This window comes from Nycticebus coucang, chromosome 12 (genome assembly GCF_027406575.1).
Source record: "Nycticebus coucang isolate mNycCou1 chromosome 12, mNycCou1.pri, whole genome shotgun sequence".
NCBI lineage: Eukaryota > Metazoa > Chordata > Mammalia > Primates > Lorisidae > Nycticebus > Nycticebus coucang.
Window position 1 is genome coordinate 13994923 of NC_069791.1, and position 19253 is coordinate 14014175.

General features: G+C 50.7%; 1 protein-coding gene across 1 annotated transcript; it reads left to right on the plus strand.

Annotated features, from left to right (window-relative positions):
• The first annotated feature begins 437 nt into the window (after positions 1 to 437).
• On the plus strand, positions 438 to 5708 carry LOC128562713 (keratin, type II cuticular Hb1). Its single transcript, XM_053557932.1, has 9 exons — positions 438 to 1018; positions 1790 to 1998; positions 2486 to 2546; positions 3283 to 3378; positions 3620 to 3784; positions 4049 to 4174; positions 4447 to 4667; positions 4909 to 4940; positions 5235 to 5708. The coding sequence occupies exons 1-9, from the start codon at positions 650 to 652 to the stop codon at positions 5468 to 5470; spliced, it is 1515 nt and encodes a 504-aa protein (XP_053413907.1). The 5' UTR covers positions 438 to 649; the 3' UTR covers positions 5471 to 5708.
• The last annotated feature ends 13545 nt before the right edge of the window (positions 5709 to 19253 follow it).

A 19253-nucleotide genomic window follows, 5' to 3' on the forward strand; every position in this document is an offset into this window, starting at 1 on the left:
CTTTTCTCTATGTTTTAAAACGCTGATATTAAAAGTTGAAAAAGACATAAAAAAACAAGTATTTATAAATATCTCCTGACAGCTGCATGGTAGGGAAAAAAAATGAAAATTACTTCAGCAGAGCAATAATAATCTAGAGATGAGGAAATCCAGCTTTGTACTTCAAGAGTACATTAGGCACTACTGGAGTGGAACTATCTAGATATCATGTGTTAAATCCTCAGTCTTTCCCCTCCTCCCCACATCACACTCACCGCATAGGTCCCTTCCTCCTCCCCTCCCCCAGGCCCCATTCCTCTCCCGCCCCTCCCTGCCCTGCCCTGCCCCCCACTGACAGCAGCTGGACGCATAACCTGCTGGCCAGGCACTTTGAAGATGAAACGCACTGAGTGCCCTGCACCCAGGGACTGGCCTCCTTTACAAAGAGGAAGGTGCAGTCCACTCCACCCTTAAACCACGTTCTGGAGAGGCGCTGGACCTGGCCGACAACCCAAGCCCATAAAGAACAAATTGCGCCGATTCCATAGCCAAGCCCCTGCAGAATCAGACCATATATAGGACCCGGTCGCCCTGACCAGCACATTGAAGTTTCCACTAGGACTACAGAAACTTTATCGGATTCTCTGCAACCCAGACGTAAAAAAGAAACATGACCTGCGGATCAGGCTTCGGCGGCCGCGTCTTCAGCTGCGTCTCAGCCTGCGGGCCCCGGCCCGGCCGCTGCTGCATCTCCGCCGCCCCCTACCGCGGCATCTCCTGCTACCGCGGCCTCCCCGGGGCCTTTGGCAGCCACAGCGTCTGCGGGGGCTTCCGCGCTGGCTCCTGCGGTCGCAGCTTCGGGTACCGCTCAGGCGGCGTGTGCGGGCCTAGCCCACCCTGCATCACCACCGTGTCGGTCAACGAGACCCTCCTCACGCCCCTCAACCTGGAGATTGACCCCAACGCCCAGTGCGTCAAGCACGAGGAGAAGGAGCAGATCAAGTGCCTCAACAGCAGGTTTGCCGCCTTCATCGACAAGGTGGGTGCCTGGATCACTCCCTTCCTGAACTCCCACCCATGTGCACAGCCAGGCCTGGGCACTGAAGGGGGAGTCAGAAGCAGAAAGAGCTTCTGCCTGTCTGCCTGAGATCCCTGTCTGATGGCAGAGGCACACAGACAGAAGACAGACACAGTCAGTCCAGACCCAGAAAGACTCAGCTGACACTTCAGATAGGCTGAGCTTACAGACACAGTTGTGCCCAGACCACACCTCAGGAGCACAGCTGGACTTCAGGCGGTTGGGGGACGGATACAAGAGCTGCTGCTGAACTCAGAGACGTTTTTTACAGCCCTGGGCTGGGGACTGTGTTCCTCCAGAGAGGCTGCAGTGCCTTGACTGCCACATGCAGTGAGGCAGGGTGGCCTGTGACAGCAGCTCCCTACCTAGGCCTGTCCCCAGGCACCCCATCTGTGACCTGAACCTGGTGCTCTGCCTGTGAGGACTCCTGCCTCAACTGGCAGCTCAGCAAGGGGCAGAGCCCTCTATGTGGCCCTGACACACGCCACAGGGACGCATCTGGTCAGGAGGACTCAGCTCCCCTGACATAGCCCAGCACAGATCCAATCCCCGTTGGCAATCCAGACATAGATCATGATCAGGAAAGCCAGGAGCGGCCTGGCCTCCCACTGCCCACCTCTGCCCACTCTGCTGAGCTCTGGGTTTGGGAGTTCCCCTGAAAGCAATCACCCCACAGAGCTGGCTTAAGGGGGTCAGGAGCCATCAGACCCTCATCCCCACCCCAAATGGCAGGTGCGCTTCCTGGAGCAGCAGAACAAGCTGCTGGAGACCAAGTGGCAGTTCTACCAGAACCGCCAGTGCTGCGAGAGCAACCTGGAGCCGCTGTTCGAGGGCTACGTGGAGACGCTGAGGCGGGAGGCCGAGTGTGTGGAGGCCGACAGTGGGAGGTTGGCAGCGGAGCTCAACCACGTGCAGGAGGTGCTGGAGGGCTACAAGAAGAAGTGAGTGTGGACAGGACTGCTGCTGGGCACAGACGTGGGTGTAGGATACGCACACCGGTTAGACCATAAGAAGAACTTCCAGCTAGGGTGAAGGCTCAGGAGCAGCACAGCCTGACCGAGTGTTGCAGGAGCCCTTTCTTGTGCAGTCTCTCCCAGATGCTGGCAGAGCTGTGGCTCCCCGTGAGCTATGTGCACCCTCCTCCAGCCTTCTCCTTCCCCCTGCTCTGTGGGAAAGAAGTCTGTGGTTGGGGCTTCCTGATGTGACCTCATAGCAGCCCTGGGAATAGGACTGGGAGGTCCCGGAAGATTAGCACTCTCAATCAACCCTTCACTACAATGTGGAGAGAGAATCCCAGACATATCCCAAATCCAGCCAGAAAGGGGATTCCTAATAATGCCACCTTCAGTCATATGAGGGGCTATGGGTTCTGCAGAGCCCTGTCCTTCCCCGATCCCCCTCTCTGCCCTCTCCTCTCTTTGATCTCAGGTATGAGGAAGAAGTTTCCCTGAGAGCAACAGCTGAGAATGAGTTTGTGGCTCTGAAGAAGGTGAGTAACATGAGAGTGGGAAACACAGACACTCGGATCTGAGAATGACAGACTCTTCTTGGGGTGATGGAGGGGACTCAACTTCAGGGTGGGCTGAAATGACCTTTCCAAACCAGGCTGGGAAATTCCCAAAGAGGCAGGCCAGCCGGGGTGGCACCCACGCCTTTGACAAAGGCAGCAACCTGGGAATATCCACCTGTCGCTGCCCTGGACAGGGGCACGGCTGCATTGACCTCTAGATGACTTACTCTCCTTCTGAGGCCGTGGTCTGTGGCCAAGGTCCCCTGGAGCCATGGCAGCTTCAGACTGTGTTGAGGGACACTGCAGACTGTCTCACATTTGAGGACACAATCCCAGGGTCTTTGGGGAGAGTGGAGCAGAGCCAGTATTGGCAATGTGGCCCCTGGAGGATCACTGGGGAAGAGGGAAGGGCCAGGTGACAGAGCTGGGACCCAGTCTGCACAGGCTTCTTAGAGCAGGAGAGGGGAGGAGATGGTGTGTCAGGGATACAGGGGAGAGACTGGCGAGGCATCTCCCAGGCATGAAGAGGTCTGTTCTCAGAGGGAACGGGGATGCCAGGTCATCCCAGGAAGGGGCAGAAGGAAGGGGGTCGAGGTGCGAATGGGAGCACTAGGGAGCCCGCAGCCCTGGCCATGTGGAGTGGGTGAGGGGAGACAGGAGTTTGTGGACTAGACGTCCAGGGCCCTCTGAGCTGCCACACTCCCCACCTTTCTAGGACGTGGACTGTGCCTACCTTCGCAAGTCAGACTTGGAGGCCAACGTGGAGGCCCTGACCCAGGAGATCGACTTCCTGAGGCGGCTGTATGAGGAGGTGCGGGGTCGTGGGCCAGGCAGAAATCTGCAGCCAGCAGAGGAGAGGGAAGTTGGGTGGGGGTTGACCTGTTGGGCAGGGATGTGGTGGGCGCTGCAGTCCATAAGCCTCTGAAACGGGGGAGGCTGTGAGGTGGCAGGGCCCGAGGGTCAGGGAAGGTCTGAGAAGAGGTGCACAGACTATGGTGGGTGGGGCTGTGGCCTAAATGAGCTCCTACCACCCCTCTCCCCACCTCCCGCAGGAGATCCGCGTTCTCCACGCCCACATCTCAGACACCTCGGTGGTTGTCAAGATGGACAACAGCCGAGACCTGAACATGGACTGCATCATTGCCGAGATTAAGGCCCAGTATGATGACATTGCCAGCCGTAGCCGGGCCGAGGCCGAGTCCTGGTACCGCAGCAAGGTGAGTGGCACAGGACACCTGTCTCCTAGACATGGCAGTGGGAGGGATGCAAGGTGTCTTATTAGAAAAGGCTTCTTCAGTCCGGGGACTCTGATCCCAGGGATGGTAAGACAAGGGCTGCCTCCATGAGGTTGGGGTGGCAAGGCGGGACTGCCACGTGTGGTTGCACAGGCTGAGCACTGCACAACCTGCACAATCACCCTGCTGTCCTGAATGGATGACATGTCCCATCCCGAGCCTCATGAGCGTCTCTGCTTCCCCCAGTGTGAGGAGATGAAGGCCACGGTGATCAGGCACGGGGAGACCCTGCGCCGCACCAAGGAGGAGATCAACGAGCTGAACCGCATGATCCAGAGGCTGACGGCCGAGGTGGAGAATGCCAAGTGCCAGGTATGGGTCCCCTGTGCCCAAGACCACAGAGGCTGAGGCCCTACCCCTGTGTCACAGAGCCCGGGTGTGCCCTATCTGGGTCTCACCATTCATTCCATGCCCATTTGTATACGTAGAGTCCCTTGTTCTGGTCACTCGAGGACACCCATGTGATAAGGCCAGAGGCCCTGTTTCTGGGGTGTTCTCAGCTGGGTGGTAAAACTGTACAAATTCAGGTAATGGACAGAGAGACCTAGAACCATAATGAATCTTGTTCTCTTCTGGGCCCCCAGAACTCCAAGCTGGAGGCTGCCGTGACCCAGTCTGAGCAGCAGGGCGAGGCAGCCCTCAGTGACGCCCGCTGTAAGCTGGCTGAGCTGGAGAGCGCCCTGCAGAAGGCCAAGCAGGACATGGCCTGCCTGCTCAAGGAGTACCAGGAGGTGATGAACTCCAAGCTGGGCCTGGACATCGAGATCGCCACCTACAGGCGCCTGCTGGAGGGCGAGGAGCAGAGGTAGGTCCAGCTTGGGTCAGAGCCACTGGTCCCTATTCCTTGCACAAGCCCTATCTTACCCCCAGTGGCTAAGGCTCTGTGGGAAGAACCCTATTTTTTTTCACTTTTGGGGTGAGTGTCTAGTAAGTGCAGGGTGCTCCCTCAGACTCTCTGACCCTAATTCCTTGACCAGTTGGGGACCCTACTGTGTTAGCCACTTTGGCCTGGTTACTAAAGCTGCCTCTTTCTCTTCCACCCTCAGACTGTGTGAAGGCGTTGGGGCTGTGAATGTCTGTGAGTATTTGGGCCTGGTGTTGGATGGACTTAGTTTCTCCCTGGGATGGAGGGCACAATCTGGAAGGAGGGGTTTCACTGAGAGCAGATGTGGGAATGGGTTGGCATCCCAGCAGGAGGGACTTGGGGGCAATAGGGACGATCACAGCTTTCAGACTAGATGGACCTAGAATTGTCAACTAAAGATGCTCCTGACATTTAATATCCAGAGCCCAGAGTTTGGCCAGGGCTGGTGGTCAGGGAGGGGGAACGGCTCGCCCCCCAGAATTCTTACTCAGCCTTGGGGGTTCACAGGTGTCAGCAGCTCCCGGGGCGGGGTCGTGTGCGGAGACCTGTGCGTGTCTGGCTCCCGGCCCGTGACAGGCAGTGTATGCAGCGCCCCCTGCACCGGGAACCTGGCGGTGAGCACCGGGATGTGCGCGCCTTGCAATTCAGTCAGGTCTTGTGGCCTGGGTACCTGCGGAGTGGGGTCTTGCGGCGTCAGTTCCTTAGGCATGGGTTCCTGCAGCAGCAGCTGCAGGAAATGTTAAGCCCCCAAGTCCAGCCCTGCCCATCTCACCCCCTACCCCAGGCCAGGTGCCTGGAGCAAGCGCTCAGCCCCTTCTCCTGCACTGTGAAAGGTCTCTCCTGCTCCTGGCCTCTCGTTTCCCCATGTGACCCTCTACTCCTTGATTCCAAAGCCCCAGACTGGGATAGGCTACCCAAGAAAGGAATTCCCTTGGAGCTCCCAGAAAGGGGGCTCAGAGGCAGAGAGGACCAGCACCTTACCCTGGGCTGCCAGGGCACCAATGGCCAGAGCCCCCATCCACTCTCCTTCCTCCTCTGCCCTGTATTCTTCATCTGTATTTCCAATAAATCAATGTAACCAACCCTGAGTCTCGTCTGCATCTCTGCTAACCTCCTTAGGGACTGGGACTCAGTGGGGCCCCCAAAGTTACATGGGGCAGAGAAAGACCCAGGCCTGGAGTCTCCCTAATTCTCTCCCTCACCTCATACCAGTCTCGGACCTAGTCAAGTGTTGTGCGAAGCCCCTGTGTGATGTAACTTTATCCACACCACAATGATGATACATCTTGCAGATGAAGAAACCAGAACTCAGAGACAATAACTGGAGTAGGGTCTCTCACTGAATTTGGTGGTTCAAACCCTATGTGTGTCTCCAGTGCTCATGTCACCAAACACAGCCGCCTCCCAGAAAGCGTCCTATGCACATCTGTAAACTGATGGATAATAAAAACTCAGCGCTTAAGGAAAGATCACTCATTGCTTTGGTGGGAAAAACTCATGCCTGAGTAATTTATTGGAATTCTTTAAGGGATGAATACATGAATATGATTTAACATTTCAAAAAGCCTTCAATATGGCTTTTTGTTTTTAATGGAGTCATTCTGGGGTTTGGAGACCCGCCATAGCTGATACATTCCCTCAAGGACAGAAAGCACATGCCAAGAAGATGATTTGGCAACATCAAGGTAGAAGCACAGGCTCGAGCCAGGGGCTCTGGTCTTTCCTGGCTGAGTGATCTCAACAATGTACCCACCTTCTCTATGCCTGTTTCCATGCATGTCTCTAGAATGAGGATGATATAAAGAGCATCTAATTCATTAAGCAATTCCAAATACATAAAATACTTAAACAGTACGTGCCACAAAAATAATCATTCCATGTGCCTTATCATTAGTATTATTCTTTTGCAGAATGTAAAGTAGAAGTCCCTCCAGGATTAGGGCCATGGCCAGCCTCTTATTACACTTCTATCTGTGATCAGAGATTGCAAATACACAGAGAAATCTCCACTATTGCCAGGGCAGTCCAGCTCCTTCATGCAGGGATATATTCACCTGACAGGGGTCAGGATATCATAGCTGGTGGGTAGAGGTGGGAAGATGGCAGATGGACCAAGGTGAGTCACTGAACAAACATCTTTACAGCTGGTGAATCTCTAAACTTCCAGTCCAAGGCCCAGAGAATGGAGCAGAAATGGAAGTTCCCCACTTGTACCACTCAGAGCAATAGGAATAATTAGGAATATTGAGAGACCAGAGATGGGTGGTCTGAAAAGACAAAGGTTTGTGTAAGGGGTAGGACCAAGCCAAGGTCTCCTGGCCATTACTGATGGAATCTGGAGCAAGACAGAACCCTGGAGAATTCCAGAGTGTGTAATCCTCCCAACCAGCCCTCTATGTTGTGACACCACACAGCTCAAGGGGAGTCCCTGTCAGGGGTCAAGACATGAGGCCCAACCAGCTCTAGTCTCCCAGTCCTCCCCAGTCCAGAAGCCAACTACAACTCTGCCCCTTCCTGTCTCACTGGTCACATCCACCCAGCTGGGCCTTGGTGACCTGCCATACCTCACCCTCTCCCTCCTTCTAGCTCTTTTCCACTGCAGCTGCACAACTCTGTCTCCCTCTAGGTTTCCACTCTCAAGCTTGGGCAGAGGAGCAATGGGAGATGAATCAAATACACAACGACCATGGTGCAGACGGGTGAAGAAAACATGACACTTCACTGTGTGGCCTATAGCAGGACACCTCCCCTTTCTGGGCCTTAGCGTATTTGCTAATGAAATAAAATGTTTGGACTAGATGGCTGCTGGTGTCTCTTACCAATTAAAAGCTCTGTTATTCCTTAGGAGAAGTGGGACAGGATTAGGCGCTGGAGGGAAATGGGGCATCTGGATTCCGGGCAGCTGTGCAGTGCGTGTACCTGCTGTCTGTATATTCACTCTGCGCTGCTGTGTCTACAGGCAGCTGTCTTCGAGTGGACAATATGATTACATCCAGGTGTATGCATATCTCCTGGCATCTGTATCCTGAGGCAGGACACCCATGTGTCTGAGGCAGGGGTCACAAATGGAGAATTGGGCTAAGGTGGGAGCAGCGGTGGACAGGCACCACCAGGCATCATCCTGGGGAGGTGCCCTCTGGCTAGGAAGGCAGAGCCTCGCTGCAACCCCTGGGCTTGCCTGCTACTCTTCCTGCCCTGCCATCACTCTTCTCCAGATGGGCCAGAGGGAGGTCAGCTGACCTCAGACTTTGCAGAACCTTCTTTAAAGGTGCTCAAAACCTTTCCAAAGTATTAATTACACAAATATAACTCTTTCTGTGGGGAAAGTGGGGAAGCAATTAATTCATGCTCTAGGAGGGTCTAGTCTGGGATCCACAATCCACTTGTATGGGCAGAGGAGCCAGTTAAGAAAAGTATTAATTATACAGATATAACTCTTTCTGTGTTTTAAGCACTTTACAAACAGCAGTATCTTTAATTCTCAAACAATCCTATGATAGGTATTCTATTTTACTGTAAAATTCAGCTCAGAGAAGCTGAGTAAGGAGGGAATAAGAGGAAAACATTTAGATTCACCATTTGGATCTGGGGAAGAGCAGGAATGAGGCTCAGAAACAGATGAACAGTTTGGTCAAGGTAAGAGCAAGACAGGGAACAGAATCCAGGCCCTTCCATCCCTACTCCAGGCTGGTCTGATTGTTATCTTGCAGCTGGAATCACAGCAGGAATGAATGCACTTAAACTCCATAGGGGGTTATATAGGATGAGAAATAGTAATGGTAGAAAAACAAGGCCCATATCCTCCGGGGCAGGGCAGAGCAACCAGGACCACAGAGCCTCAGCCAGTTCACATCCACTGAGTGATAGATGGATGAGACAGTCACCACCCTTGAGGGGCTCAGCAAAGTGAACACGGCTAAGTTAGCATCTGATGAGTTTCAGTGCTATAAAGTGTGAAGCAGACATAGGGAACCTAGAGGACTGACCCCTTCTGGTCCCCCTCTGCTGAGGAGCAACAACTGAACTGGTGACACCCCCCTTCCCTTTGGAAGTCACTCTGAGTCACAAAGCTTATAAATGGGCTGGTGAATGACTTTCCATAAAAGCACCAGGCACTTGTCTCCCACCCCAGGCTGGAATGAGGCATATGGCCAGGGCAGCCTCTCAGAAAATCAGTCCCCAAACTACAAACACTGCTAGTGACCTACATGGCCCTGGCCCAGGAAGAGGCTCAAACCTAACCCCAAAGCCCTTGGGATCTCCTGGAATGACATCAGGTAAGTCCAGGCTTAGAGTTAGAGGAGAAATGTGGGCAGCCAGTCCCCAGTGATGCAGATAGCAGAATGTACATCCTGCCCTCAGTCCTTGGTGACAAAGTCCCTTTGTTGACATGATCATCCAGTAGGAGATGAGTGGAGAAAAGTGGCCTTCAAAATCACAGAATTTCATTACTTTCTACCAAAATGCAAGGAACAGAGAGCTGGGCAACTCTGCTTTCAGGCAGCTGTTTTGCTTTGGGAGTGTCGGTAAGAATATTTATACAAATGGAGCGGGTCAGTATGGATTGACTGGGACTGATGTGTGAGCCCTATGGGGCCACGTCCTCTACCTGTCAGGTGAGGAGCAGCTTGCCAGCCCAGTTTCCATCCCATTCCTCTTGCATGAGGCTGTTCTGTTTATCCAGAAGAAGACCTTTTGGATATCTGTTCTCTGGGCAGGGACCCAGCAGAAACACAGCAGACACACTGGCACTAGAGTACCTTAAAAGGTAAAGCCAAAGCCTCTGGCAATGACGCACCTTAGCCCCACCCAGGGACATAGAAAGTAGGAACTGTTGTTCCCAAGATGCATTGATGATGTAATCCTTTGTGCAATAGAAAAGAATGTGAACTCACGGAACGGAAGCTTCTCTCCAGCTTGTGTGGCAAGGACAGGCCAGAAACCCAGCCTTTCTCTGGCCACCCTACCAACTAAACTGGACTATCTTCTGCCCTCCAAAGTCCAGTTGCCTTGTGAAAAATCAGACCAAACTACTCCCCGTATAGGGAAGTAAAGGCCGAGTCAGAGCCTCTATCCAACTCCAAAGCCCACGCTGTCTTTCACCCTGCTAAGTTGTTCCCCTGCCACCACCAGCTCACTTGTTAAACTAGAATCAAGGCCCGGGCCACCCAAATGTGTTCATATCCCCCCAACCCCAATCTGTGAGGAGCCTGTCCTCCAGAGCCCTGTTCTCCTTCTGGTCTGTTTGTGTCCAGCCTGCCTTCCACCTAACACCTCACCTGCAGGGGGCCAGGACCAGAGGGTGTGTTGCTCACTGTCAAATGCCAAGCACTATGAGGCCATTCAACAAGGATTTGTAAAGTGAATGGATCCATGAGTGAATGAATGGACCAGCGAATGACTTTCTCAGCTCCTCTGCCCATACAAGCAGAAGGTGGACCCCTAGACTCTCCTGCATGAATTAACTGCTTCTCTCACTTTCCCCAGGGCCTTGTGAGAGCTCACTCGCGCACACACACACAATGTACTATAATATCAAATCACCATAAACTTAAGTTACCAGGACCCACCTAACACAAGAGAAGGCTTGCTTCCTGGTACTGTTAACCCTCTGATCCCCAATTAAGCATGTCTGTCTGTGCTCTGGGAATGAACGGCCAGGGGAATCCAGGTCAGACACCCTGGCAGCTCTGCCCACTGCGCAATGTTTATTGCAGAGGAGTAGTCCCTGGAAAAGAGGGGTGGGGGCAGTTCATAACAGTAGGGTGCTGGGTCCAGGTAAGCCATAGGCCAACCCAATGGCACCAGGGTCCGCTATCTCCGCACTGGGGACGGGTCTGCGATGGTTCTGCTGTTAAGCTGTGCTCCAACACCTTACGCTCCGGGGTGGGGGGCAAGAGGCAGAGGAGAGATGGGGGCAGCTCCACAGGAGGGGGCCCTGAGACAAAAGGTCAAGCCTCTAGGGTCAGAAGCTGGGGTTCTTTGTCTTCTTCAGAGCTGGGCGGAAGGGCTCAACATCCGCAGGGGCCGCCACAGCTGAAGTCCCCGGCACAGCCGTCGGAGCCGCAGAGCGCGCAGCCGCCGCCAGGGGCGCTCGTCTCCAGGGAGCCAGGGCGGGAGTCCGGGCGGGGCCCACTGGCAGGAACGCTGCTGCCGGGGGCTGAGCAGAGAGCGGCGTCGGAAGGAGGGAAGTCCTCCCGGGCCTCACCCCCGCCGCAGCAGACAGACATACAGACTTCTCCTCCAGTCGACAGATGCACAGACCCTCCGCCCCGCCAAGAGACAGGTGTGCAAACTGCCCCCAAAGAAGAGATACACAGACCCCGTTCCCCAAAGAACAGACTCTAGACACCCTCAACACACACAAACACACAAAATCACCCCCAAAAGGACAAAAGGGGAGCAGTCTCAGACACAGGACAGAAACACACTGCTTCTGTCTTAGGAGAGCACGGGCACACACAGGTGGGGTTTGGGGATGAGGGCCAGGAAAACAAGGGGAGCTGAGTGCTGGGACCAGCCAGGCCTGCTGTCTACTTACAGACGCTCCCTGCCCCAAATCCCAGACCAAGCCTGTGGGGAGAAGAAGGGAGCGGGTGAATACTTCTTGTGGCCAGGTTTGACATCCTCCATTCTCCAGCAGACACTCCTGAGCTTCAGGAACAGGCAGTCTTTCCACACTGCCAGTGCCTTGACTCTGATCCCCACCACCCTTTCCAGGCCTTTAAACTCCCCCCTCCTGCCTTAAACTCAAATAAGCCACTTTCCTTGATGACTTCTTGGAGGAGGGAGAAAGCAAAAGATACACCCTTTCTCTGGCCTACCCTGATCTTAGAAGGTGAGACCGTGAGGGAGGCATCTTAAACTTTTAAAGGAGACCACAGAGGAGGTAACTCAATTATTGAAGAACATTGTTCGAGCCTCACTCTCTCCCTGTGTGGCTTGGGGTTGTCATTTAGCCTCTCTGAGACTTGGTTTCCTCGTCTGTAAAATAGGGATATGGTGCCCCCACCCCGCTAGGGTTTTTATGGGGTTTAAAGGAGGCGATCATGCAATAGGTGAGTGGTCAGCGCCTGGTATGCCCAACTCATGCTGGTGTCTCTGTTCCCTACTGTGGTCTACTGGGTTAAAAACCAGGTCTAACTGTTCACTTAACCCTGCCTTTCCAGGCCTGGGAGAAGGGCAGTGTGCAGAAGGCAGTCAGTCACTCTGGGTACCTTTCCCACAGGCTAACACTTAGTTCCTGCAGCTGTCTCCGTGGACAAACTTGTCCCCACTATCTAACACTGGGGGGAAAAGACTTGAAGGGTCACCCCACTCCTTTAACTTTTTGTTCAAAGGGGCTCTAAAATAATGGGGGGGAAATTGGCTCATGGACAATAAATCCCTGGATGCCCAAGTTATCTTTCCCCACCACTCCTGGCTGACGAGGGTGGTGGCTGCCTACCCCCTGCATTCCCCTCCCCTGCCCACTTCTGAAGCCTGTCCCAGCACTCACCTGCTCTCCTCGCCCGCCAACAGCTTGCGGTAGGTGGCGATCTCAAAGTCCAGGCCCAGCTTGACAACCATCAGCTCCTGGTACTCACGCAGCTGCCGCACCATGTCCTGCTTGGCCTGCTGCAGGGCAGCCTCCAGCCAGGCCAGCTTGCCTTTGGCATTGCCCGAGGCACACTCTTCCTGCAGAGCTGGCTGCTCCTTAGCTTTCTCTAGTTCGCAGGGCTGGGGGTGAAAGGCAGGCCAAGGGCAAGACAACATCCTTGGCCTCTACTTCACCCCTCTCACAGAATCAGACTTTCTCAGAGGCTGGAGTGCCAAGGAGGGATTGGAGAGTGTCAGCGGTCGTTAGGAGTGAGTGTAGGAAACTTGCGTTTGTGCCATTAGGGCAGGATAAAAAGAACCTGCTCACCCCCTTCTACTCTCAGGGTGATTCTGTGGGACCAGCCGTCTGGGATGGCTGCAAGAGAGCCTTTTACATCAAGTATGGTGACACTTCTATTAAGAGCTAGGATCCAGGAAGCAGCAAATGCTCTCCAGCATGTAATGCTAGGGTTATTGTTTCAAAAGGAAAACAGGAGGAACACCCATTCATTCCTTACGGGAGCCTAGAATTTGTAGTCTCTGGAGAGAAAAATGAATGACAAATGCCTGTCCTGGCAAGGTGTGCCTGCTGCTTGGGAAACCACAGGGGCTGTGGCTGGTGGGAGCCTGAACCACAGCAAGCCCACCCAGTCATTCTGCCCCCTTAGGATACGAGCAGCTCATCCCTCCTCAGAGTTATCAGTGCCTGGACAAGGGAGACAAATCCTGCGTGAGTGTCCGTCTGAGTCTGAGATACTTGATCTGCAGGAGGGGAGCAAAGACTGAGAGAGGAAGCCCTTCTCTCTGTGGAGTGGGACATGAGCCAGGGGGGCTTGACAGGGGCTACTAGGACAAAGGAGAGGAGGCTAGGGGAGTGGGAGAAGGAACACCCCCTACAGGGGCCTGGCTGGAAGCATTAAAAGGGGGGAAGCCAATAACTAAACATAGATCAAGAGTGCCCAATTTCATGCACGCAAAAATGCCCCCTCCCATTTTCTTGAAATCCCCAGAAGCTCTTGTATATTTTCAGTTGTCCATTGTTCTGCTTTAGAGACATAGGCTCAGCACCTTTTCTTTACCATAAGGATCCTAACAGGGCAGCCAGGGTGGTGATAAATGGCAAATGACCCTATGCCTCGCAACCAAAGGATGCAATTGGGAGTGGTGGGGACTGTGGCATCAGGGAGCATATACTCCATGTGAAGAAAAGAGAGAAGATAGATAGTGGCCTGTCTTCCCTAGCCAAGTGTTACCATTTGGGAATCATAGTTTAACACTGACCGATCTTCACATTTTAACAAAGAACCCAGAAAACTGGGTTTCTAGGTAATGTCTTATAATTCCTGAAGATGGACTCAAACTTCATGTCGAGCAAGAGAAACAAAACACAGACATAAAAATGTACACATACCTAGAAAAAGACAACAACATGCCTATGCATTCGTACATATTTACCTACATGCTTATTACTTACCACCTAAAATACAGAGTCCTAAGCAAAGGTAAATACCACATACACTCACAGTCACACTCCAAGGAGTGGCAGAGAAGGTGTCTGGTTGTCATGACATCCTCCTGCCACCACCCCTCTGCCACTCTTCCTCCCACCCCTCACCTGACTCTCAGAGCTGTCCCCCTCCGCTGTCAGCCGCTGGATGGCCTGGTTGATCCTATTCAGATCCTCCTTGCTGTGCCGCAGGGTCTGTGTGCATTTCTGCGCGGGTGACTTTATCTCCTCACACTGTGGGGGGGTGGGGGGAGAGGGTGACAGGAGAGCAGAAGAGGGCAAAGCCGTTCCAGTACGCACCCATCCACCTGCTGCCACCAGTGAGTTATCTAACCTCTCTGGGGCAACCATTTCTCCATCTGTGAAATGGGAATGAGAATCCTTCCTATCCCCAAGGCTTGGTGGAAGGATGCAGTGCACTCGGCTGGCACAGTGGTGGGTGCTCCCATAGGCCCCCACCTGCCAAAGGAAGCCCGAACTCAGGCACAAAAGGCAGCGACACTGAGCAGCGATCTGTCAAGGGGCGCTTTTGGACTAAGATCACCCCAGAAATAGGGATAATCGAACTCTGGGGAATTGATTATTGTAATTTACCCCAGTGGGTCTTCTAAATTAGCACAAAACAATAATATTTAGAGGTAACTTCTAATTTGAAAAATACTTCTTTGTTTTTTTGAGACAGATTCTTGCTCTGTTGCCTGGGCTAGATTGCCATGGTCTCAGCCTAGCTCATAGCAACCTCAAACTCCTGGCTTCAAGCCATCCTCCTGCCTCTGCCTCCCAAGTAGCTGGGTCAACAGGTGCCCACCACAACTCCCAGCTAATTTTTCCTACTATTTTTTTTTTTTTTTTTTTTTTTAGTAGAGATGAGGTCTCGCATTGCTCAGGATGGTCTCAAATTTCTGAGCTTAAGTGACCTCCTGCCTTGGCCTCCCAGAGTGCTAGAATTGCAGGTATGAGCCACCACACCTGGCCTTACAAATACTTTGAAAAATCTAGGACTATGAAGGGACTTCCTTATCTTGGTGGATGCTATCAATCAAAACCAATAAGAGGGATCTAGATTCCATCTCCTTCCACAAACCCAGGGCCACTGTGGAATGTGCTGTCTACAAGATCAACAGGTCTTGTTTTTTCCTTCACCTTGCCTCCACACACCAGTACATAAGCAGCCTGGGAACATTAAATCATACTTGCATACTGCCTGACACTTGAAAATGTTTTTACCGTCACCGTCTCAGTAGGGCTCATGACCACCTGTGTGTAGCAGACTGGGTGGATTTGACGGTATCCCTTGTTTTTCCTCAGGCAAACTGATACTCATTACATCTACCACACACAAGTACGGACCAGAGGGAAGTGAGTGACCCTGCTAGTCACTGACCAAGCCAACCTGCATTTAAGGCCATGCTCTTTGCTCTACACCCTTAGGTACAGATAAAGTCACACACACTCCTCAACCTAGAGAGCAGGGCCTATTCACACTAGCCCAGTGCAAATCTTTTAGGGCAAATGGAGTGAAGAGGAACAGGTACAAACAGACTGCAAAACATCGTCTCAGTCTCTGCTGTGTTCCCACTGCCCACTCTTTCCTGCTCTTATTCACCCAAACTGTACAATTTTTGCCTGGTTGGGCAGGCAGGCTCCCAGGCTCTGGGTAGAGTCCCAGGCATCTCCTCCCAGAGTGACCAATGAGCTGTGTGGTCAAGTCTCACCATGGTGAAAGGAGCTATAGTCTCCACCGAACCTCTCTTGAGCACCAAAGCCCAAGTCCAGCTCAAGAGCTCCCAGAATTCTCTCTGAGAGCTAGGCCTCTTCTTCCTAGGGGCTTTGTGACCTCATGTCATTACAGTCACAGAGTTCTGACTGGGAGGCCTCAGACGTAAGGGGCCAAAGAGGGCTATAGTGTGAGCCCAGATGGGAAAATAGAAATTCCTGGGTTGGTGTGGGCCTTGAAAGAACATGATGGAGGGGAAGGCTGTTTCAAAGGGGGAAAATGTATAAAGCTGGGGAGTTTGGCAATGGGGAGCCACAGAAGGTGCTTGAGCAGGACAGTGGTCTGATGTCAGATGTGATTTAGGAAGGCCTATCTGGTAGCAGTGGGGAAGATGGACAGGAGGGTGAGAAACTGTCCCTCCTGGGGATGCCAATCCTAAGACTTAGAAGGCAATCTTCTATTATAGAAGAATGAGCAGGGACTAGAGAGTACAAGCTGCTTCTCATAACATGCAAAAGAATATATACATCTGAGTCCCAAACCCCAGGCCACAGCCCACAGCCTATCAGGAGCCCAGCTGCAGAGCTTGCCTCCCCTACCCCATGAAAACCCCACCCCTCAAAACCCCCAGCTCCCACCCCATCTGTGGAAAATTCACCTTCCATGAAACTTAGTGAAGCTGGCCACACAGCCAGTGAGTGGTCAAGCAAAGCAGCTTCATCTGTATTTACAGCCACTCCCCATCCCTGGAATCACCCCCTGAGCTCTATCTACCTTCTCACCCACCCCGTTTGTGAAAAATTGTCTTCCATGAAACCAGTCCCCTGGTGCCAGAGAGGTTGGAGACTGCTGATGTACAGCATACATTTAATGATTTAAATAGCAACAATAATAAAACATGTTTGTGTGTCCCCCAGTACTTCAAAGCGTCCGTGGACCTGTGCTGGTCCCAGCACTGTCCATCCCTAACCTCATGCAATCCCCAAAGTAACCCAGGTGTGCTAATCATTCCTGGGTGTGCTAATCATTCCTGGGTGTGCTAATCATTCCTTTGCTTTTCTTTATTACTGTATGCGTGTATCCCTAAGCTGTTGTTTAGTTTGCCTACCTTTAAGTTTTAGACACTGTAATGTTTCTATGACCTGCTTTTCTGCCTCAGTATTCTATTTTTGAGATTCATCTGTTTTGATGAATGAAGAAGCTCTGTTCATTTTTCCAGAGCTGTACAGTTTTCCACAGTATGAATATTTCCCCATTTTCCTATGAATACTTCGCATGCGTTTTTTGATTTGTCATAACAAACACCCCCATTGTGAACATTTTTGTGCATATCTGCTGGTATACTTCAGCAGGAGGCTCTTTGGGGTACTAGCTGTCAAACTTGTTTCAGCCACAACTCAAAATAAGAAATATGTTAATATTTTATATCAAGACTCACTACCTATGTACAAATACACATATACTGAAATAAATTTCATGAAAAATTACTCACCCGTGCTATAAACAATGCACTCTGATCCAACCCATGTTTCTTTTTTTTTTGCAGTTTTTGGCTGGGGCCAGGTTTGAACCTGCCACCTCCAGTACACCCTCTTTTGTTTCAATTTCTGTCCTACCTCATGTTTCAGGTTCACTTCTTACAAACAGCAGATAACTTTCATTAATTACTTCGTAATATAATGAAAGTGAAATATCCATGTAGCCACCTACTGACCCCTACACTAAAACATTACTAGTAATTTACATCCACCTCCATGATCCCATCCTACGCTGGCCTCTGCTTATCACCCCAGAAGTAAAATCTTCCCTGAAGCTGTGCAATTTCCTTCCTTCCATTTTTGTTTTTTTTTTCAGTTTTTTTCTATACATGTATATACCTAAAATACTGTTTTTCGTTTTTCTTGTTTTCTTTTTCATAAAAAGGTGTCACCAGGGCCTTGCTCTCTTTACTCAACAGATTTCCCCAGTTGGACTCACAGCGTGCTATTGTGTGACTATACCACGCTGTATGTAATTCAGTCACTGTTTTGTGTGTTTTGTTACAAAGGTTGTGGTATAAACATTTTTCTGCCAGTCCCCTGATGCACATAGGCAACAATTTCTTTGTCATGCCACTAGGTGTGGAACCTCTGGGTCAAACATTCACCTTCAGAAAATAATAGAAAATTATTTTCTAACACTGTTATAATAACAATTTATATTTTGACCAGCAATATATGAAAGATATCCTTTACAGTGTGTCTTAATTTTCAACAGTTAAATAATGTAACAAATCATTTTCAGTCTTGTTTGGCATTTTGATTATTACTATTGAAGTTTATTACCTATATGTCTTTTCTTTTGCCACTTTTGTTTGCCTTATTCTAATAGAATTGCAACTGTTCTTTATATTTCTGGATATTACCACTTTGTCACTCACATGCATCACAAATATCATCTTCAAGTTTATGGCTTATCTTCTCACTTTCTTCATAGCCTATTTTGTTAAATAAAAGTTCTTAATTTTAATGTCTAATTTATCACTCTTCTTTTATGTTGAGCATTTTACATGCCTTGTTTTAAAAATCCTTCTCTATCCCAACCCGGGGTGGAGATAATATAATTTCTAGCACTGTGGATTAGTATTGCTAGTTCTAGAACTTCATATGAATCACAGTATACAGTATATATTCTTTGTATCTGACTGTTTTCACTTAGCGTGTTTTGGAGATTCATCCATGCTCATGAATCAGTAGTTCATTCTTTTTTATTGTTGAGTGAAATTTTATTGTATGACCATATCTCAGTTTATCTATTCATCTATTGACAAGCATTGGGGTTGTTTCCAGCTTGGAACTATTCGAAGCGCCTTTGAAATTCATGTGCAAGCCTGTGTATAGGCCTGTTTTTATTTCTTTTGGGTAGATATCAAGAAGTGAAATTGCCGTGTCATTTGATAAGTGCATGTCTAACTTTATAAGACAAGGCCAAACTGATTTCCAAGCAGCTATATTTCAGAGTCCATGAAAGTTCCAGCTGATTCACACGTGGTGTTGTCACTCTTTTACATTTTAACCATCTAGTAAGTGTAAAGTAGGTTCTCTGATCACTGATTATCAACTTGTGAGAGTCTGATACGACAGGAAACACTCACATGCAACAAGTTACATGAAGTGGCTTTATTACTTACACGCGGGCTACAAGGAACAACAGAAGCCTAGAACTCCCTGTGAGCTGGTCCCCCAGGGCTCAGAAAGCTGCCCGGGGCAAATGAAGTCTCAGCTACGTGTGCCCTACTTGCACCACCAATGAGGCATCCTGAAAGGTGGTCTACCTTGGGCTTTCTATCTCAGGGGCCCTAGGTCATACATCTCAGGGACAACATGACACGCTGAGCTACAGCACTGACAGACATCTGCTTCTAAAGGAGGACTGGGAGCCGGCCTGTTCCAGCCAGTTCCTCTCTATATCAGGCCATTAAATGCACAACATATTCTACAGGTTTTCTTGAAAACAAGTGAGAAAGGAGGGAGAACTGGGTTTATCCAAGGTCACCTGGAGAACTGTTCTTCAATAGCTATTCAATAGTTTATCCTTGTGGTTTTAATTTGAATTTCCCCAATGACTAATAACGATGAGCAACTTTTCATGTGCTTTTGGCTCTTGGTGTATCTTTTTGTGCAATGTTTCCATTCAAGTCTCTAGCCCATTTTAATTGTTTTTTCTTATTATTATAGAGGGTAGG

Bases quoted from the DNA above. Each gene is read 5' to 3' on its own strand.
- LOC128562713 (XM_053557932.1), top strand. From the start codon at position 650: ATGACCTGCGGATCAGGCTTCGGCGGCCGCGTCTTCAGCTGCGTCTCA. The intron at 3,379-3,619 runs GTGCGGGGTCGT...CACCTCCCGCAG, and splicing joins TGAGGCGGCTGTATGAGGAG to GAGATCCGCGTTCTCCACGC. The intron at 4,175-4,446 runs GTATGGGTCCCC...CTGGGCCCCCAG, and splicing joins TGGAGAATGCCAAGTGCCAG to AACTCCAAGCTGGAGGCTGC.